This window comes from Carassius gibelio, chromosome A19, assembly GCF_023724105.1.
Source record: "Carassius gibelio isolate Cgi1373 ecotype wild population from Czech Republic chromosome A19, carGib1.2-hapl.c, whole genome shotgun sequence".
NCBI classification, from domain to species: domain Eukaryota; kingdom Metazoa; phylum Chordata; class Actinopteri; order Cypriniformes; family Cyprinidae; genus Carassius; species Carassius gibelio.
The window spans coordinates 18,744,865-18,768,282 of NC_068389.1; the positions used below are offsets into that span (position 1 = coordinate 18,744,865).

A 23,418-nucleotide genomic window follows, 5' to 3' on the forward strand; every position below is an offset into this window, starting at 1 on the left:
GAGAGTTGAGGCAGTGTTTATTGAACTTTGACGGACAGCACATTTTTCACAGGGACAGGGAAGATAGAGGAGGTGAGAGACGTCTCACTTAAATTACAGCCATAAGTCCTTACGATGCAACCTGTCACGCGCTGATGTCTACCAAAGTTTTCTCACCTAAACAGATGGTGTTTCTGCACTGTAAGCTCTGCCTTTGTTTCCATGCTAATTTTTCTCTCGACTATGACAAACTATTTTTTTTTCAGCCAGGCTGTTTAATAACATGAGGATTTAGGGATTTCTAATGAATTTCTTTATACAATTTAAGTTGGATTTGTATGAATTAATTAGGTAGGGAGGGTTTGACAAGCCACTTAAGGCAAATCATTAGTCTTGGCACCATTTTTGAAAATAAGAAATAAAATACTGCAGGGTTTTTAAATGGTTTTTATGCCACTAATAAGAGGGACCGCCGTTTCGAATGTAATGTTATGGCCCTTTTTGGCACAATGCTATATTTCTGCGTCGGTGAACTTTTCACCTGCACCGTCTACATCACAGCCTTAAATTACTTCCACTGAAACGAAATGATTATGAAGCCTTTTGAAAAGGAAAAAAAAAACCCTAACACCTCAAACTTGGAAATAAAACCATAGGCTTAATCATACACAATCATGGCTCAAGACCTTGGAGTGAACTGATTCTGAAAAAAGTGATTCTGACATCCGAGGCAGGAGGATGGATGGATGGATCTAGATGTGGTGGGGTGAAGAAGTGCTAACACGATGACGCATCCCTCCTGTCGTCCAACAACTCGCTCATGTGCTGGGAAAGACAAGTTTTTCTGTGTGATTTGTTACCAACCTTGAAACAAAACTAAATCTTCCGAAGAGTTAAAAGTGTGTCACGTGTGTCTGAAGGTCCACAGAGGCCGTCACATCCTGCTGGCCTTGTCCTTTGCTTGTGTCTATCGCAGCCCCTTGTTGAATGTCCGTCAAGGGGCGCCAGTCTGGTCAGAGCCGCTCGATCTCCCTGTATTTCTTACGGAGGATGGAGACCTGGTCCTTAAACAGAACGGGGTCCAGTCTCATTTGGGAGTGGACCAGTGGCATGCCGCCAAACCAGCTGGCGAACTTGTTCATGCAGGTCTGGCGCTGGGCAAAGTGGTCCGGGTCCGCCCAACGCGAGGCTCGAGATGACTAAGAGGAACAGATGTACAGTGTTGGATGGTTTGCTCAAGCTCATGTAGGTTTAATTATCTACACTTACCTGACCCATCATGGTCTCCTTGTACTGCTTTTTTTGTGTGACCTTTATGGGCGGCAGCTTGGTGACAGCAGACACTAGGAAGTTCATGAGGATGTCCTCACAGTTGGCCAGCTGGTCCACCATGCTCTTCAGGCTACTTGGCAGGAAGTGGGAATACAGGAAGTGGTAATATCTGGAGAAAAGGACAGAATGGAGGGCATGGAAGTTGTCAAGGACAGGTTGAGACAACCAAATCATAAATTCAAACGCTCAGTGTTGGACTGGATAAGCGATATTGATTTGTTTTTCGTTAACTGCAAAAAACCCAAAATCAGACTTTTAATTAATAGACTTATTTTTTTCCAATACAGCTTTCCTTAGATATAAATTTAATGCCTGCTTGTCCTATAAATGTGTCCTTGCCGCAAATTTCTAGCTCACTGTGGAAACTGCACATCATTTTTTTCTGAAACAACTGAACGATTCCACATTTGTGGTGGCAACTTTACAAAAATAATAATCTTTATTTAAAATTTATATTATGCATGTTAAAGTAAATACAATTACATAATAAAATAATTATATTGCCATGAAAATTATTTCATATAAATACTGCTGTGGTATTTTAAGAAAAATCATGTCCTCATTCTCACGTCTGTGGTGTTACCATGATAGAAAAAGATCCTTATATTTGGACAACTTCCTGTTTAAGATTATGATTGCTTAATCTGTGGATTCATATAATCATATTCATATTTACAAAAATCCGCCTGGTTTAATTATCGCAATGGTAACATTTTGAGAAGTCTACAATTATGTACATTTGTGATGTCACTGCTTTTAATTTTGGACATAACCAGCATATCACTCGAGTATGAATTATTTAATGAATTTCAATAAGCATTTACTCGACCTATCACATGATCTAACATGTAGAGTCACATGATCTTTCAGAAATCATTCTACATTTCTTATCAATGTTGAGAATAGAAAACACGTATTCTTGTATGAATTCTTGAATGAATATACGTTTCAAAAGTACAGCATTTATTTGAAATAAAGTCTTTCCCTTTCGATCAATTTAATGCATCATTACTGAATAAGTTTACTTTTCTGGCAAAAAATGAACCCAAACCATTGAATGGCGGTGTATATTCACCCTTATGCAGTAGAAATACACATGCGCAATTAGAATGTAACAGGAAGGCACTGCCCTCATTTCTTCCCAGTGAAGCAGCTGTTTCCAGATGCAGTACCTGTGGTAAATGGCAGCTCCGGTGAGAACCATGGAATAGTCATTGGTCCATTTAGAGGTGTAACCCCAGCGCTCCTTATTATTGTCCCAGAAATGACTGCGGGCAGGATATCCCACAATTCTCTCAGGGAAACTCTGCCACACTGTGAAGGCAAAGTCCACCTGCAAGGCAACGTTGATCTCAAGTTAGAAGTTACTCGCCAAACCAGTGCTATAAAGAGTTAAAAACAAGGAATAAAGAATCGAGGATGGTGGCATGAAGGCTCTCTCATGACAAAATCCAGACACAACGACACACACAACCACACACACACACATAAAAACACACTTTCAAAGCTGCAGGCTGAGAAGATGCCCTCCTTTTTCAAAGATCAAAGCATTTAAACAAATAATTACTGAAACATATCAAAAGTGTCAGTGGCGGAGCCTCAGCTGGATCTCAAGTCAGCAGTGAATTGAACAACACACACACACACACACCCACACAGACTAACTATATACAGTGAAACCTTGGCGTAACCCCACCAGCAGTACATCCGCCTCACATGTGATGCCCAAGTCTCCAGCTACACAAATGGGTTTTTATGGGAGGGAGAGTTCAAGAAAGAAAGAGTAATTGGAGTTTCTCTGCAGTGTGGTCAAGATAACACATGATTAAAGATATCCATTTCAGGAAGAAAAAAACCAAGACACAGGTGGGAAGACAGGTCTAGGAGGTTGACATCAGCTGTGTGTGCTCACACCGACTCTGCTGCCTCTGATAAGGGATGGCCATTTCTCACTGGCGTACAGTGCATAATGTAGGGGACTGAAAGAAGCTGAGAGAGGGAGGAACCGAGGGCTGAAGAGGCCATGCTGAGCTGATTATGGGGGGTGGAAGCCAAATCTGCACTGCCAGCTGAAAGGTTGGGGATTTAAGCCGAGAGCGGCTGAGTGAGGAGGGAGGGATCACAACCCTGCTCAAACGATAAGGTGTCTTTCACTTTAAGGAGCTAAAGGGTTATGGATCTAACATCTAGCCTATTGTTAGCTGCAATGGATGCAATTTTCAATATAAGTCTGGGGAAAGAGCAGTCTTGTTCCCTGAGGCACGCTTATGTTGTTATTCAAGTTATCTTCCACCAAAATCTTTTTCATCTGTCTGAACCTTTCAGGGTAGTCTGGCTACTGTACTGTAGCTAAATGTAAATGACCCCAAGACAGCAAATATATATAATACACACACACACACACACTTAAATATAATATGTAATGTAGATCTGTAATAATTCAATAAATAACATGAGTACTATTTTATGGATTTAAAGTACATATGTCCATCACTGATGATTGGTGTTTTACTCAATGTCATTAAACTTGTTGAGTTTTGATGTTAACTATGTTAATTAAATGTACATGATTAAAATAAATCAATTTCATTCAATGTAACATCTTGGTTTGTTTAATTAATGAGAAAAACATCAAAAAACAAACCCTGATAAACCTTTCCCATAAAAGGGACTAATCAGTTTCAATCTAAACACACGTTTACAGATGACATTTCAATCAGCTTTGATGGTTCCAAATCAAATCTTTTTAAATTAACATCATAGCTATAACTGCATTAAATGTGTCTTTAAAATCGCTTAGACCAAGCTAAAAGTGGAAGACCCCAGAAAACGGCAAAAATGAAAGATGACATTTACAGCCATGAATGGTGATAGAAAATGCAAAAAGAAACTTTGCAGGAGGAAGCGCAGTCTTCAGCAGGCTAACAGAGCTCAGGAGGGCAGTCACCGTCATCACTGCTGATGTGTGAGTCAGAGAGAGAGTCCATACCTCAGTGGTCGACAACACCGTGTCCTCATCCAGACTTAACACTGCATCGCTGATGATACTGTCATAGGGCTGAAACCGACTGCTCATGACCTACAGAGACAAAGTGAATATGTACAGTCAGATTTTCTCTTAATACTTCAGACAAAGCGTGTATGCCTCTCTTCATATTTTTCTCTGTTTGGATTAAACTCTAAATATTTGGTTACTATTGTGCATGTGTGGCTGATGTGGAATGTACAAAACAATACACAGATTGAATTCCTGTCACAGATGCATACAACAACCGGCCACCCATACACAACCCCTCACAGTGCTTCAGAAACATGGACACACATGCAAACATTTCATTGAACTTCTGTCAAAACACATATGGACAAATAAAGCCCCAATAGCACTAAACGTCAAAACAGTATCAGGAAGCAGAGATGGGACCAAGTCACACATGTGCAAGTCTCAAGTAAGTCTCAAGTCTTAACCTTCAAGTCTCAAGTAAGTCCCAAGTATTTTTTTCTTGGGCAAGTCAAGTCACAAGCTATGTCAAGTCAAGTCCAAGTCAAGTCACCTTAATATTGTTATTTTACCTGCAGAATCTGATCTTAATAAAGTTAAAAGACAAGATATAAGTAACTGTCAGTAAATTAAAATAATTTGGATTTGCATTGTAAATACTCATGTTCAGTAAAATACATCATGGAATCAAACAAAATTGTAACTTACTAAAATTATTTATTTTTCACTTCTGCTAACAGTGTTTGAAATGTTTTACATTTTCAACATTGAGTCCATAAAACTAAACATCCAACAGACTCCTCTCTGAACACCTCTCTCTCTCTCTCTCAAACAGTTTACATACAACATTAAACTGTTACATTTCTCCCCTCTCTCTCTCTCTCTCTCTCTCAGAGTATAGAATATAAATATGACGTATTTTCAGTTGTTTCATACTTTTTTTGTTATGTACAGTACAGACCAAAAGTTTGGACACACCTTCTCATTCAAAGAGTTTTATTTTCATGACTATGAAAATTGTAGATTCACACTGAAGGCATCAAAACTATGAATTAACACATGTGGAATTATATATGGAATTATATACATAACAAAAAAGTGTGAAACAACCGAAATATGTAATAGTAGCCACTTTTTGTTTTGATTACTGCTTTGCACACTCTTGACAGTCTCTTGATGAGCTTCAAGAGGTAGTCTCCTGAAATGGTCTTCCAACAGTCTTGAAGGAGTCCCCGAGAGATGCTTAGCACTTGTTGGCCCTTTTCCCTTCAGTCTGCGGTCCAGCTCACCCCTAAACCATCTCGATTGGGTTCAGGTCCGGTGACTGTGGAGGCCAGCTCATCTGACGCAGCACCCCATCACTCTCCTTCTTGGTCATATAGCCCTCGATGCCTTCAGTGTGACTCTACAATTTTCATAGTCATGAAAATAAAGAAAACTCTTTGAATGAGAAGGTGTGTCAAAATTTTTGGTCTGTACTGTACATAGCAAAAAAGTATGAAACAACTGAAAATACGTCATATTTATATTCTGTACTGTATGTATATATATATATATATATATATATATATATATATATATATATATATATATATATATATATAATATGCACTTCTCGTGATTGGATAATCGCGGCAGCTACATTTGTTTTTCTGATTAATTGTTTTGCTCTATGAGAAAGACAAGGTAACAAAATATTCAGGGCTTATGCCCCCTTAGCCCAGCCCTAGCGCCGCCCCTGGAATGCGTTTTTTTGACGGCCTGCTAGCGGATCATTAGGGGCCGTTCACATCACGTCTTTTGCGCGCAAATTCGTTATTTCCAATGTAGGCGCGCGTTATGCGCGCTCATAATGGAAGCAACGCGCTCACGTGCGCGTCGCACCGCATCGAGTTAAAAACATCTAAACTTTTCAGAATGCCGCAAGCGCACCGCAGGTCATGTGACAATAACTAACCAAGCTTCATCCTTTCCCGTATCAAGGTTGAAAGCTCAGCTAAGATGAAGGAACAGCTGTTCATAGCTGTATATGGATTGCCATTTTGAAATGAATTTAGTAGCAGAGCTACTGCGAGCGATTTTTAGTGCTGCAAATCCATTTATCCTTTGCTGAAATTTCTACGTCTTCATTGAGAGAGAGCGTGTCATGGATGCTTAGCAACGACAGACGCCCCAGGAGCACTTCTGTCCGAGCGCTTTGGAAACAAGGAGAAAGTGGCGCGACTAGCGTTTTCCACGCGTTTTTAGGCGCGAACTATTGAAGACAAATCGATGACCCTCGGTACCTCTCAGGCTGACATGTTGATGTGATGTGATATCTGATTTAAGTGGGCGTGGTGTGTGTAAGGTAGAGAGGGCATGACTGATGATAGTGTCCTGATCCAGTCACGACGCTATTCTCAGCCTGCGCTCCAGCTGAGTAATCAACTTTATTTAAAAAAAATAATTTATATATTTTATAATCAAACTGAAAACATGATGTGATTAACACTCAAGTCATTCAAGTCATCGTGTCTCAAGTCAAGTCAAGTCCCGAGTCTTTAACTTCCAAGTCCGAGTCAAGTCTCAAGTCCTAAAAATAGCGACTCGAGTCGACTCGAGTCCTAGTCACCAAGTCACAAGTCCCCATGTCTGTCAGGAAGTGGCAAACTGAGTCATGAATACCCCAAAAGAAGACTGTGTCTAAAAGCACAACTAAACAGGAAATAATTCACACGTGCTTCCCATTGTAAATCCCCCTGAGACACGCAAGCAGTCTGCCAGCAGTGCCCGCAGGGAACACTCCACATACAATCTGCACTTCGAGAAAGCCACAACCACAATATGAAGGTGAAAGATGAGGAATGTGCAGGTGAGCGATGGCCCTGTGAAGTCAGGATTAAATCTAACGCTGGAAGTCTCAGATCGCTCTCCTTCAAATCCACAGACGCCATAGAGCCGTACCTCAGAATCAAGTTTGAAAACTGAGTTGAGTCATGTTTCAACTAGATTCCATTTTCTATATATATATAATTTTAGTTATTTATTTATTTTTAAAAGGATAAAAACATTTCAAAAATGTATCTTTTGTTAAAATATTCTCTGCCTTGGACTAACTTTCCCGTTGATGTAAGTCAGCTTGCTTGGACTGGAAAATGTAATATTCACAAAATTACACAATTGTTTTTCACTATCCAATCAAATCCCAGTGGCTAAAATCAAGTCCAGCCTTATATAATTTTCCTTGGAATATTACGCTTCAACAAAATTAAAGCAATTCTCAATAAGTCATTCATGTTGTTTCATGCAGTCCTTAATGTAATCCAGTGCAGCACAGCTGTATCACAGGAAGTGAGTCTGAAAGGCACAGTATTCTCTGTAGGATCTCAAATACTGTAGAAATGGGAGTTTTTAATTAATAAGGAAAATGTCCAAAGCAACACTTCAGTGAGGCATGGGACCAGGCTGTCAATCATGGTTTAAAAGAGCTGTCAGCTAGCACACACACACACACACACACACACACCACTCAGTAAACAAGACAGCCACAAGCCTTCAAACCACAGGCTGCCTGGCACTACTTCACTGCTCTCTTCCCTGAACCAGAGGAAAACGAATCCCTCTCCGCTCCAAACACTGGGAAACAACACTCACACTCACAGTCCCTCTCTGTTCCACAGAAACATCCAAACAAACCCTATGAGCAACTATGAAAGTACAGGATGCTGTGTTGTGTCACTAATATTTTAACTCCAATACATATAAATATAGTCACAATACTTTATCAGGGCAATAACCTTCATTACCAATGAAAAACATCACACATACACTACCATTTATTTTCAAGAAAGAATTTTCTTATGCTCACCAAGGCTGCATTTATTCAATCAAAAATACATGAATACTGTCAAACACTAGTAAAAATTAAAAATCACCATTTTTCTATTTTACAATCTCATTTCAGCAGCCATTACGCCAGTCTTCAGTGCCACATGATCCAGTAACGCTGAATCCAATTCTTGTCATTAACAAACAATAACTACATTTGCCTCAGTAAACTCCTAATTTGCAGCTTATTAACAGTTAGTAAGGTAGTTGTTAACTTTAGGTATGGGATAGGATTAGGGATGAATATGGTGATGCAGAATATGTGATTTATAAGTAAAAACAGCCAGTATGTTAATATGCATGCAACTTTTACATTAACTGTTCCCTCCTGGAGGAACCATTGACCCTCTAACATTTACACTCTCTTTTATTTCTATTTTTACTAGTTTTCTTTAAAGAAAAGGCCACTAACACTAGCATTTTCTATTCTTTTTCTATTCTATCTTGTTCTTATCTTATCTTGTTTTCTTTATATTTATTATAACGTGTATGCTACGTGTACTGCGTTAGGCTAACAGAGACTTGTCACAGTGCTTTCATATTATTGCACTTTTGCTGGTTTTAATTGCTTCTATTGTCCTCATTCGTAAGTCGCTCTGGATAAAAACATCTGTTAAATGACAATGTAAATGAAAATGTTGATGCATTATATTTTGGTGGCATCTGAGATACATGTTATATAATACTTTGATGAACAGAAAGTTCACAAGAACAGCTTTTATTAGAAAAAGTTTTTTTTGTATCACTATATAAGTATTGCCTGTTACTTTTAATAAATTTAAGGTGCCTCTATGAATAAAATTATAATATATACATATATTTTTTTTTAAATCTCCAACCTTTGGAACTGGAGTGTATACATTAAAACCAGAATTCACAAAGTTGCATGCATTTATTTTTAGACTTTGAGACACATCCAATACTATCATAATGTAATTTGCCAAAACAACTTGGGAAACCTTATTGAAATCTCAAAGAAACCATATATCACCTTGTTCTCTCCTTCAATTACAATAACGGGAACGGAGGTGGCCGGCCACCGATGCTTGGCAGGTAAAGGCTTGTCACAATTCCACAATACAATTATCTGAGAAAAAACAGAAAGAAAGAGAGATCAGAAACACAAAGCAATTTTCAAAACTATGCATTCTTTTGAATTACAGTACATTTCTTTTACTGAGGCCTCGGGTCAGAAGACTAAATTCAGATCCAGTCGCCAGTCGCTTGTTTCTTTCCAAAGAAAATAAATTATACAAACCATAATATACTGTATTCCATACTTTCATACACAGTCATACTTCATTAAAAAGCCACACTTAAACAGAGCATGTGGCAGTAAAATGTATGCAGTGAATGCCGAACATGCCACATTGAAACGTCTCAGGGCTTTCACTCTGTGAGGGTTTTTGTAATTGTCTATCTGGTTTCAGCATTAGCCCGGAATGTCGCAAGTTTGGGATGCAATGTCAGTTTCAGTTTACAGCTTGTCATAGCCGTGAGTTATTTATTTTTTTTGTAATATTCATTTGGTTTTGTCACTTTCAAGTGTCTTGAGTGATTACACCTCCGGCTGAAGTGACTGGCTCTGGTTTTATGTTAGCACTCATAAATGTTTCATGCGGATCATTTTAAGAGGGGCTCTTCCTCTCAGAGAGTGTCTGTGATTTAGAAGTCAGTCAGTTCACAGAGCGGGGTTAAATAACTCATTAAGAGCACTCCAGTATTTGAAATCACACTTTGAGGCACATTTACATGCACAACAAAACACTGATAGACTATAAGAAAGTTTTAAAAACCCACAAGAAAAACAAATGCATATAAATGAGAATATGCACACACCGAATAAGCCGACAGAAAAGCAATAAAGGCATGAAAGTTAAATTGGGTAAAGACTTAGGTTTGCTGATCAGGTTTAACTTTCCCTAATAACAAAAAATAAATAATAATATTAATGATAATACCTAAATAGGAATTTTTAAAAATGTATTTCTAGAAAATATTTAAATAGAAAATATTTACATATATATATTTTTTTTACATACATTTGAGTTTTCAGGGCACTTTTTGTTGTTCATAAATCCATTGGCAATGGCATCGGGACATGATGCAGGCTCGATGAGAATCATTATTACATTATTAGTACTATATTAATGCACTGATTTTAAAATCCTGTTTTAATGCGCTGGTGATATAAACAACTATCAAGCCTTTTACTTAACCGCATCTTTCATTTCATTAACTCCTAATCGCAGAGTCATTCAGACTCAAACCACGGAGCAGAACAATAAATGAAAGCTTGACTGTCTAATGATATTACATGCAGGAGGATCAGGAGGCCTCCAAGTATTCTACAATCTAGAATCAGATCAGAGACGCAATTAAACCGCTTCAACTCTTAGAAACAAAACTAAGCATGAAGGTTGGACTTTTTGATAATATAAACTGCGTTCATGGAGAATCATACAAATGTTAGCTTAGATAACCAATTTAGTCTTCAAAAAATGTATGTTATCACCACTAAGAAATGTATTGAACTCAAAGCAAGCCTAATTTATTCCAGGTGTCCAGTTTACTTGACTAGTCGTTTAATTCACAGACTGCTCGATTTGAATAAACTTTTTACCTTAATTAATAATGTATGTCCAGAAATACCCATATACTGTTAATTAAAATCACTTTTACTTAATTAAACAGGCTAGGGTAAAATATATGTATTATATTAAGCAAAACATGTTTTTAAACTGCAAGCTTAAAAATACACATTTTATTTGAAATTTGAGTACATCCGTACATTTGAATACCAGTACGTCAATACATAGAAATTGGAGGTTGACCGATGTTGGATTTTGCTGAAATGATAAAAGGGAAAAATAATATTATTGTGCAGATACCATTCAAATCTACATATCTTGAATGTGTTAAATGTATTTTTTTTATTTCAGATTTACTGTTGGAATTTCATCAAAAATTGTCTTGGATCAAGATGTACATCGTCTCACATTTAACACACCACACTATTAAAATTACTCCTGAATAAACACCAACAATATCAACATATAATGAGCTACAACACACACCATGAGGCCTACCCCGCCGCCCCCCACCTTTGATTAAATAAATCAAATAATAATAAATGATTTAGTCCTCCCTTCCTGTTATGGGGCAGCCCAGAGAAAAACTAAAATTTTAATTAAATTAATTAGTAATTAGTATTAAATTAATAGTAACCAGTAAAAAATTTACATTTTAAACAAACAAGCCCAAAATATATCTGGACTCCATTTTCAAAATGTCTATGTTATACAAACTCCAGCTGCTCACTGAAAACAATCAGAGATAAAACATGCATCATAAGAAATCACTCTGCATCAATGTGCAGTATTCATTGACTGAACTGCACCGATGCAGCACTGCACATTTAATTACAATACACAAAAAAAGCCAATTTAAGACCTCTTAAAATGATAATTAAGACTTCTGTTATACCATTCAGGATATTTAAGCTTTTTTATGACCTTAATTTTGAGTCAATTAAATTTAAGACATTTTAGAACTTTTTAAGGACCTGCAGGGATCCTGTAAGTAGTTTTGATATGCCTTTTTTAAATGGGTATTTTTAACTGTCATTAGTTGTGGCATGCTCTGCAATGTCTTTAAATGCAGACAGTTTCACTATCAACTTCCCCCAGTTTTGGGGGTACGTGCGTACTAACTCACAGCGGTGGTTACCTAGCCTGCTAGAACGAGCTCAAAAGACAGCCGTCATTCTCCTCTACCTCCCCTTGGTTATTTATATCCCTGCTTCCTTTCCATTTCTCTGTGAAAAGACTCCAGCTGATGAGTTGTAGCTAAAGGGTGTTGTGCTATTCCCATCCCTCCACTTCAGCTGGAGTAGAGCGTGCTCAATTCAAGCTCCGCCAGAGAAAGAAAGGCCAAGCGTTCAGCAGCCGAATCTTTCCAAGCCCTCCCACCGAGAAGAGAGGAGACAGTCTGAGAAAAGCGCCAGCTTGTGTGTGTGTAACATGCTTCATGCAGTCAGTGGGGACACGTTGCATTTAATTCCCCACCTCTCCTCCTCATTCTCCTCCCCCCACTAGTCCCCCTCTCTCTCTCCTGCACCTTAGAGAGGAATCAATAAGTATTGGTTCCAAGGGTGCTAAACACTTCAGAAGTGGATGTGGAGCCATGGAAACGCATGGGCTGCTGGGCTCTGGTTAAGTCGCTGAGGTTTAAGAGGGGTGTAAAGCGAGGGGGCGGCAGAGACGAGTCGTCCAGATGCACTGAAAGTATCCTGCTTCAAATGGCTTTTAACATCGAGAGATATCCACTCATCTTCAAGAGGAAAACAACATCGCTCTGTGTCCTCATCAGATCAAGTTGCATCAATTTCACCATTTCCTGAAGTTCAGATATCAAACAGTCTAATGGGAAGCCTCGAGCAGTCAAGAAGTTAACTAAGTAACTAGTTCATGTTAAAAACAGCAGTCAGCTCCGATTCTGATACAGATGTTTATATATATATATATATATATATATATATATATATATATATATATATATATATATATATATATATATATATATATATATATATGTATGAATTATAGCAGGGCTGTCAATTTAATTCAGTTATTTCTTCTTCTTTTCAGACTTTTTTTATATTAACAGAAAGTGAAATTATTTATATATTAAACTGATTAACCACGATTCATTTGGAGATTTCAAGAACTGTGTGTTCTTCCAGAAGAATAATAGATATTGATTTTTATGTCTTTTAAGCATTTCAGTTTAGATTAGTTTGACTGTTTAATTATATAACATTAATTTAAATACTTTAAGTCATCCTGCAGAGCCCCTGGAAGTCTGTCGAGACCCACTGGTTGTGAACCACTAATTTAGTGCAACTGATTAAACAAAGTAATAAATGTTGAAATACTGAATTTAATTAAGTTAATTTTTTCAAGGTACTAAAGCCAGGTTTCTTCTCTGAATCTTCTTAATTGGGTACTTTTTTTTCTTCAACAAATACTGATACATATTGCAATAATTTGCCATTGTTTTAATGAATTAATAAGCCAGCAAAAGAAGTGGATGTTACCTGAGCACAGTACTGGGACCTTGCCACTGAGACGAGGAGCTTGAGAATAGGCTGAGACTGAGAAACCAGGGGTGTGACGGCATGGATAACAGCAGTGAACTTGGGATTCGGCTTGATCCCTAAAAATAAGAGAGAGAATTAGTTTGAAAGACCATAAGACAATAGGAACCGTAATCAGACAAAACATATATTCTGTTGAATTTATTGAAATTTTGTAAAACTTGTAAAAATATCTAATAATACAAATTCATATTTGATAAAAATTGTGTATTTAATATTTACCAAAGAGTCAAGCTCAGATTAGTTGAAGCTTTCTACAGAAATCTGTGCAGATCTCGTGAGTTTGCCGCATATCAATAAAACACTTCAAGTACAATGATTTAGTGGTATGAGTAATGCAGGATTTAATGGGAGATAATAATCCATGCTTAACGGTTTTTAAATAGACTTCATGTTTAATTACAATGCACATTGTTTTTAATTTCTCAATAGATGCAGCACTATTTTCGTCTATTGTCCACTTTGCCCACGAGACAATAAAACAGACAGTTGGCACCATCTCGAAATAACTAACCATGTTATATTGGACAATCCAACATGATAATTCTTGCATAGATACAAGATGATAATTCTCATTGGTTACCACATTTATTTCAATTTTTCCCAATAACAAGAGGTGCTCAATCAGCGGCTTCATACTGACTGGCCTGACAAGCAGTGAAGACTAAGTTAGAGGCATGCGTGGGCTGCATTAGCAGCTGTGACGATGCATAACTTTAGATTGAGAATATGGATTTTGCAATCCAATTACACAGGGCTGGTCCATAATCTATCACGTTGTACAATGGTTGTCACTTTTTAGAAATCAAGACACCTCTGCAATTAAGAGATGGCAGGAGAGGGTGTTTAAAAACAAATCAGATGATTACAAATGAGAGAACCAGAGACAACGCAGCTTGGGTTTTGAATGAGGCTAGTCACAAACTTGGCTATGACAAGACCCACGTCTCTAAAAGATGAAAGAGGATCCGAAAGTCCCATAATGGCTGTCTGTCATTTCTTAGAAAGCTCATTAATTCCAGAAACTTTTAAACATAACCTCAAAACGTCAAGCAGGACTAGTTTCTGAAAGTTTAGGAGAAAGGGATGTCACACTATTAAAGTCAGACAGACTTTTGCTCTGTCCAAAATCACTTGCTTGTTCACTATACAGTAAATGTTACATACAGTATAAATGTAAATCAACACAAACTTGCAAGCGAAATCAGAAGGAAATGCTGCTCCTGTATTTTATATTACTTTATCTAAAAGTAATATATAATACATGCACATTTCGTCAGTAAAGCCGGTTCCCTGATTAGTGGTAAATCGCTTGCTTTCAAATGGAACGGCATTTAATAGACAGAGCAGTAGATCACTGACATGCTACGCAATTTCACATTCATTATCGCAGATGAATCGCGTTCATTATTGCAGATGAATCGCCTTCGATAATGAACACGATATTGAGTAGTTTGTCAGTGATCTATGGCTCTGTCTATTAAATGCCGTTCCATCAGGGAACCGGCTTTACTGACGAAATGCGCGTGACAAACGCATGCGATATATCGCCCATCTCCAATCTAACATGTACCTTACTTTGGAAAATAAGGATGACAATATTTATTGTACCTTACTTTGGAAAATAAGGATGACAATATTTATTATACATGATTTGCAACTAAACATCATCAGCTTTGTGGTTTGGGTTCATGGAGGGCATGATGAAAATAAATCTTTATTCTGTTTATGTTTATTACTCAGTTTAAGTACATTTACTTTGCAAATCAGATTGCTGTTTAGTAGCATGCATTTTACTAGTATATTGGCCAAATATTAGTACTTATAAATCAAATATTGCCTTATTCTGTGTGACCATATTTTTGATCCTTTAATCCATCCCTTACTCAAACTTAACAAATACCTTACTAACTATTATTAAGCAGCAAATTAGGAGTATATTGAGGAAAAACTCAATATAGTCCTATTGAGGAATTAATAGTGAATATTTGTTCCCCAGAAATCTCTATGAAGTTGTTCACTCAGAATTTGGACAACACTACAAAAATGGCAAACCTCCAAATAGTGCACTATAGGGAAAAGAAGAGCAATTTTAGAAACAGCTTTTGGAAAAACTGTGCGCTATAAAGAAGATGATTGTCTAATTACCAAGTTCGGCGTAGAAGAAAGGGAAGTCGCCCAGGTAGGATGAGTACTGGGGCAGTGTAAAAAGTCCACCGGGATGACTGTTCCACATCAGATTGCTCCTGGAGGTCTGCTGAAGCACTCGGTCCTCTATGATCTACACAAACAGGTAACCAAACAAAGAAACAGCCGGCATTACAGCCTGTGAAAATCGCAAACGATTCCAGCTAAATTCCCCAATCATGAGAGCTGTGAAGTTGTCATTTGGAGAAGTCTTTGCTAAAGGGTAAAATTAATGTTTCAAAATAAAACTTCAAATTGAGGTGCAGCTCTGGGTCTATAAACTATGATACAAATGATCAAATGCTCCAGCGATTTCACCGTCCTCGTCGTGCCAATCAGATGGCCCAACATTAAGACAAGCAAAATTGCTTCTCTGGCCATGAGTGAGGCTCTAAGCGATGAATGGCTGCTGTAAAAAGAGACAAAGACTGATAGGCTTTTTTGTCATCGTCGTCGTCTTTGGTTTATATTGTGCCCCTTTGGTGTGAAAGTGGCTTGGCTTAGTGACAGCCTAATCGTTGGCAACTGGAATGAGGTTTCACACAAGCTGGATGTCTCAGAGATTGTGTCTTCATCGTAGCTTCTTTATTCCAGCCTGGAGGCTTTTATTAATTCAAATGACAAAAGTCAGCATCTGGAGTACATTGATCAGATGTAAGATAGTGAGATTCAACAGACAACCTCCACCGCACACAAATATTCATTTCGAACACAAATACAGATATTTTCTATAGACAGAATCACAGCTGCACAATCAGTTCAGGTGTGAAGGTGAATGGGGAAGATTAACTCGTTTGGCATAAATAATGGTAATTAGGACTAATCATGCATGACTAAATAGAGGAATCTTCACAAATCGAAGCGTTCAATTAATATTGTACAGAAACATGAGGCGTTCAAGGTGAAGTGTGTAATTTAGCAGTACCAAACAGATTCACTAAATTTTGTGTGAGTGTTATAGTTTGACAAATATATGTTTTAAACCTACTCGCTACTGTCGAAATGTTTGGGATCATTTAAGAAATTATTTTTTTTATCCTGCAAGGATGCTTTAAAATGATCCAAAGTGACAGCAGAGATATTTATAATGTTTCTAATAAATGCTGTTCTTTTGAACTTGTATTCATCAAAAGAACCTGAAAAAAGGTTGAACCACAAAAATATTGAACATTGATAATAAAAAATGTTTCTTAAGCACCAAATCAGCATATTAGAATAATTTCTGAAGGATCATGCGACGCTGAAGATTGGAGTAATGAGTAGCACAATAATAAATTACATTTTTAAATATACGGAAATAGAAAATACTTATTTAAAATTGTAATAATATTTCACAATATCGCTTTAAAAGTATTTTAGCAAACAAATGCAGCCCTTTAAAAAACATGAAATCTTACAGATCAGATCCCTAACTGAACAATATTATATTATAATATTATATTATAAAATGTAATCTGAGGTAACCAATATAACGCACAAGTTTGAGAGTTTCCCCTGTGTTTTCAGTAAATAACCATTTGACACCAGCATTGAGATTAAGCCGTGGTCTTTCAACCTTGCAGTACCCCACCTGTCATCTTAAAAACCCAATCTGAGCGGCTGATGAAAGGCCGTTCCTCTTGCTCAGCTAAAAGTCCTCCCTTTTAGCGACTGAAGATGTGATTGACGACTCAATCTCGCAACAGGATGGCCGCAATCTTCCAAATGGAGGGCAGCGGATGAAGGCAACTCTTCGGATGCTAGCTGTAATTGCAGTGACGCTCTACCCATGCCGTGGAAGGTTGGGGGGGGGGGGGGGGGGCTCTGACAGCTCTGTCACTAGCTCATAGTCTTCTGGGGTTAATTGTTGTGATTTGTTGATTGCAGAAGCTCATGCATTATATGAAACTGTCAGTTGTTAAACATTGACCGCAATGGCATGTCGATCTAAGCAGCAGGGGAAGTAGTTACACTAACAAAGCTTCTTACAGAATATATTTCATATATAACAGTGCCAAAAAAAAAGCACAAAAGCATTTCAATTACTTTTATGGTCACTGTATCTGAACTCTGTGTCTATCCAAATGCTAGTCAAGCTAATAACTCTAAGAAGAGGTCATTGAACCAAGGACATGCATCATTTCCCAGACACTGATAAAGGGCACGTACAGAATTAAACCAGGCATGCGAAAGTGTACGCACTTAGCACAACGCCTAATAAATCATCCTAATTCTACACTTTGTCAAAATATTTGAACCCAGCTTGTGTGTCTGGAGCAGCTCTTGTGAGTGTCACAGCTGTGGAATGAGAGCAAGTGTGTGTGTGTTTGTGTGTGTGCTTGTGAAAGACAGCAGGAGACGGCATGACTGAACAGTCATTGCTTACTTCTAGAGTGGTGAGCACAATCTTCTCCACAGACGAGAAGTAGGCCTCCCACAAGAACTGCGTTTGCTGTCGCAGAGCCAGAATCTTATCCTGATGAATGGAGCGCACAGTGGACGGGATCTGCACCGGGGGAGAGAGAGAGAGAGAGAGAGAGAGAGAGATAAATCAGCATCCTGCTGATAGAGAGGGTATGTATGAACAGAACAAATGGAACAAGAGGTATATGAGGTGAACATAATTTCAGTGGCTTCTCATACTGCAAATCAAACACATATAACCCTAAATAATCTGAATCTTAAAACTAGATCATACCAGACTAAGACGGCCAAACCAGCTCAAACGGTGTTTTAAAGCAAACAATGTGTTTCAGCCAAGTAGGACGTCCTGGATCAACATCCTTCATTTGAGAGGAATCTTGATCCACGACCAAAAATCACATGTTAATCACGATCCAATTCTAACTAGTGTTTTCAACCTGTTCTGTCTCAATCCCATCAGTATATCCCTCTTCTTCAACACAAATGTGCATAAATCTAAAGACATATTGAATATCATTATAATTAATACAGTTCAAGAAACAATCATCATAAAACCTTTTCTGAGAAAGACCTTAATGGTACATTTATTTATAAGTGAGTCCAGATGGGAGGTTTAACAAATGTAATTTGCAGTTTTTGTATGAAATTACCATCTAAGCTTGTAAAGTAATTTTTTTTTTATATTCCCTCTGAGCAAACCCAAATTATTTTTTCATTCTACAAAAAAAAAAAAAAAAAACTAAAAAGATCACAGGATTAATTGTGAATACTTTAATCTTTTGACAGCCTTAATATAATAATCATTTAGGCACAATTCCTGTGAAGCTCCAGGATTTCCCCTGTTCAAGAGACGGTTCACCCAAAACTGAAAATGTTGTCTTCATCACATGAAGATATTTTGAAGTCAGTCAGTCATACAGCTTTGGAACGATAGGAGCATGAATAAATGATGACAGGATTTCTCTTTAACAAAGGAAATCTTTGAACGTCTCTGGGATACATGTACATCTGTATGGGAATCACTAATTTGGGATAAACCATTTTAGGTGATTTTGAATACAATTAACCTTCTTAACCGTCTGAGGAGGTCTAAAAGCTCTAACCAAGCTGACTTCAGCCCCAATGTCTGGCACCACTTTTAAAGTATTTGGGCAGAATACAAAAGAGATTCTAGGAGAAATGTAATAAAAACACAACGGATTTCAGACCTGCAGCAGGAGCCTCTCGTCCCCGATCACAGCAGCCGTGTTCCAGTCGATGACCTCTGAGAAGGGGAGTTCCCAACCGTTACTCAGCATGACCGGCACACAGGCCGCCTACAAACACACAGAAACACACACACAGACAAATCGATGGGGTCACAGTGTGAGTCATGTGCGCAGTGTTTTGATTACAGGACAGCACTAAGAGAAAACACACAGATAAATAAAAAAAGAGAACAAACACAATGGGATGCATATTAAATTGCTTCTACTGAATGCCAGAACAGCCATTAGCTTTGTAACTGAGACTGACTCGAAGAGTCCAGCATACAGACGCCTACAGATCAACATCTAATTCACTTATACAGTTACACATATGACAGTAAATATAGAAAGGGAGAGAGAAAATATGTAGGTTGTGGGGGAAAACGATAAAACAGAGAAGAGGAATGAACAGTGAGGTTCTTTTGAAGAGCGGGAGATGTGTAGAAATAGAGGGATGAGCAGCTGTTGTGTTGGACGTAATGAGGACCTGCCACTCAAGAGGTCATAAAGGTTTCAGCTGAGCACGAGTGCCGCAGGGCTTCAGCTCTAGTGGTCACACACACACACACACACACACACACGCTCAGGGGAAGACAGTCTGTGCTTCAAAAGTGAAGAGGTGCGGGTGATGTATGTGTGCACCTGGAATTTTCACAGTGCTCAGAGGGCCACATTTCTGAAAACATCCTTATGATAAAATCTCTTCAAACATCTTTTAAAAATCACTTGGGGTGATAATTGTTCATCAAAAATAGAAAATTTTATGAATGGGCCAACAAATGTTTTAATTAACATGCAAAAGGTTACAAGAAGGGACAGAGTTGGTATGCAGTAATAATTAGTGACATTAAGGTTTTCAACTTTGATTTGCACAAGGAAGTAGTAAGTGTACAAAAAAGGATCAGAGAATAGAAGGAAGGGTGAAAATAATCAAGGAAGGAGGGAAAGACGGAAGAATGAATGAGCTTGACAGGATTTAGAGAGAGAAGGATGGATCAAAGAATGTAAGAAAGAAAGTTCAGTAGGACGTAAGTGCAGAAGGAAGGACAGAAGTAAAGAATGGAGGCAGAAAAAAACTGGAAGGATTTAGAGAAGAACAGAAAAAAGTCAGAAAAAGAACAATGAAAAAACGAAGGGTGGAAGGATGCGAGTGATGAGAAGTGTATAAGAAAAGATCAGAGTATGAAAGGAAGGGTGGAAGAAAGTAAGGAAGAATGGAAAAAAAAGAATGGACTTGGAGAAGGAAGAAGGAAGGATATACGGAGTGCAGAATGAAAAGTATGGCAGGAAGGAAGAAATAAAGAAGTACAGAAGGAAATGGGGAAAGAGAGACAACATCAGGGAAAAATCAGAGATGAAAAGGTAAGGAAATAAAAACTATATGAAATTAAAAGGAAATGAAACCGAAGAAAAAAAAACAGAAAAAGATGTCGACTGAAATGTGTGCGCACCTGCAGAGCCTCCAGGAAGCGAAAGGATCCCAGTCGCCGTCCTCGAGGAACCAGGCAGAAGGTGGAATTGTGCAGCATTTCCCGATAGTCATATCTGCACAAAAACACACACACATGAATAATACAAATGAAGACTTCTTTGATTTAAAATGCCATTTCTCCAGTCTCCCTCTCTCCCACTGTCTTCCAGTGAGCAGTACAGAGTGATCAGATGTGCTGGGTAGTGAGCTTGTGACACCTGCCCCTGCACATTTATGAGCCATATATATATTAACTTTAATGTGTTATTATCGCATTAACGCATTCATTGATTAACGCTGACAATTATTGTATTGCTCGTTAAGGCCGTGTTTTATTATTATGAAAGTCTGTTGCTCACTGGCTCTGAATACACATATGGACAAATCATGGGTCACAGGAGGGGATGCTCCAGATCTAATTATTTAGGCTAAGCATCCGCATTCACAAACCACTGTCCACTGTTTTTTTTAACAGAAAAGAATGCAGCAAGCTCGTAATCATGAAATAGGAAGTTTTCGATAGCACGTGAAGACAGCAGAGAAGCACACTTGCTCAACACAGTGGAGTGAATCATTTTGTTAACTTTGTGGTTTATTATTTTGAGTCGAATGGGACTCGGTAACACATAATATATAGCTTTACAGTTCTATCGTTTTTTTGCCGCTCAGAAATATTCATGCAATCATGCAGCACACATCAGAGGATCTGCACTCTGGCGCGGTTTGCGTTCACACTCACTGATCTATATATAACTGAACCGTGCTCTGGCCCACCTGTTCCAACCAAGCCAGGACTGCCAAACAAAATGATCACACTAGTCAAACGAACCAGGCTTTATGACACGAGTCTCTACCCACCCATCAAGTGTTGTCCCGCGCTCATGCAGGTCTCCAATAAAGAGAGGCTACAATAAATATTTTAACTGCTACTTTGTAAAAGGAATACTGCTGTAAATAGCACCTTATTTGTTTAAAGTGTTTGTAAACCAAAGGTCATTACACTTTTGTTCACATAGCAGTTGGACTGAAAAACAAAAGTGCACAATACACTACTTTTGAATGCATTATTAGTTTTGTGCATAATGCAATTAATTGCGATTTAAAAAATTATTATTGTTGCCCAACACTAATTTATATGTGTGTGCGCGTTTGTGTGTGTGTGTGTGCAGAAACAAACAGTGTGCACACGTTCAAACGCTTGAGAAGACACAGCCATGTTTTTCCCATATCAACGAGACTGTCTTCTCTCTGCCCCTGTGTCTGAGCTCAGGGCAAGCACACTGACACAGATGGCAGCCCGTCCTCTCATGCGCGCATGTAAAACATACATCTTCAGAGAGGTCTCGAGGTTAAAGGAGCAGGCAGTTATTTATCAGGCAGAAAATCATTCATCATTTACTGGTGAGCATCTAAGGTGAAGGTTGTGCGACGCTGACTTCCACATGCTTCCATTTTCTGCCTTCGATGATCTTGCTGACTCCAGAACAGCTGTGCCTTTTGCCTTCTCAGCTCATTGGTGGATGCTGACTTTGAACACTGCCTGAAATGGCAGGTTACACACACACACACAGCCCTACAGAATGAAACCGAGGCACAGAGGCCATTCTGTCGCAAAGTGAACAAACAAGGCATGTGTGTGAGCACACACGCACGCGTCCCAGCTGTCTGGATATCAGACTGATCCCGTGTTAATGTGACAGAATATGAATAAGGCTGGAGGGCGAGCGTTGGTCTCTGTGGTGCCATTTCAAGTAGATTAGCTACCTGAGGAGCAATATCAGACAGTCGGCAAACACTGAGGCTCACTCTATGCCTCACTGTGTGAGCCCAGGACAGAAATGATGCGTTTCCATACAGATCTCAACACACTGGTCACCAGGCTTTCTTGCCCAAAGTAACAACACTTTAATTTTTTTTTTCTTCAGTAAATCAGCATACAAAGTCAAATGCCTCAACAGCAAAGTGTATATATGTATATATAGTTATATATGCATTCATACTGTACATACATTTGCTTATAAAAAAAAAACATTCTAAAAATATTAAAATATGAAATTATGAATATAATAAACAATGTAACAAAGACAAGTATGTTTTATGCATGTTATATAAAAGTATATCTATCTGTACACATTCACTATTTCTTATGCATAACATGTAAATAAAAATATAATACATACACTAAAAATATATACAATATCAGAAGACGTCTCTTATGCTCAAGACTACATTTATTTGATCTAATATATATATATATATATATATATATATATATATATATATATATATATATATATAAATTATTTATTATTATTATTATTATTATACTTTTTTGGGGATTTTACACTGAAATATTTTAATTCAATTCAGGATTATTTGATTAATAGAAAGTTAAAAAGAACAGCATCTATTTGAAATATAAATTTTGAAATCTTTACTGTCACGTTAGATTAATTTAATGCATCCTTGCTGAATAAAACAATTTCTTTACAAAAATTGTTACTGACCTACGTTTTGGAAATGGTTACAAATAAATTATATATATATATATATATATAACACACACACATTTGTAAGTCATTGCAATCATTCAGTACCACAGTAAAGACCAAACTATAATGGAATTCCCATCGGACATCTCAATTGCACAATGGCTCCACCACAGTTCTTTTTTTGTATGCATTGTGTGTATTGTTATTTAAATGTTATTTCAAAGCAGCATCTTTTGACCTTGGGAAGCTCAGACTACTTAAAACAGCACAACAGAGATGAGAGG

At 37.8% G+C, this 23,418-nt stretch overlaps 1 protein-coding gene across 2 annotated transcripts in view; it reads right to left on the reverse strand.

Annotated features, from left to right (window-relative positions):
* LOC127935072 (exostosin-1b) overlaps window positions 1–23,418 on the reverse strand; it is a 79,167-nt gene continuing 55,749 nt past the window's right edge. For both annotated transcript variants that reach the window (XM_052532663.1, XM_052532662.1), the window contains 10 exons: window positions 20,623–20,716; window positions 19,133–19,240; window positions 17,887–18,006; window positions 15,483–15,615; window positions 13,275–13,393; window positions 9,168–9,263; window positions 4,301–4,390; window positions 2,484–2,644; window positions 1,249–1,420; window positions 1–1,178 (listed from right to left, as the gene is read on the reverse strand). In XM_052532663.1, the coding sequence (XP_052388623.1) occupies window positions 993–1,178; window positions 1,249–1,420; window positions 2,484–2,644; window positions 4,301–4,390; window positions 9,168–9,263; window positions 13,275–13,393; window positions 15,483–15,615; window positions 17,887–18,006; window positions 19,133–19,240; window positions 20,623–20,716 (1,279 nt within the window). In that variant the 3' untranslated portion in view covers window positions 1–992. The remainder of the gene's footprint in view (window positions 1,179–1,248; window positions 1,421–2,483; window positions 2,645–4,300; window positions 4,391–9,167; window positions 9,264–13,274; window positions 13,394–15,482; window positions 15,616–17,886; window positions 18,007–19,132; window positions 19,241–20,622; window positions 20,717–23,418) is intronic.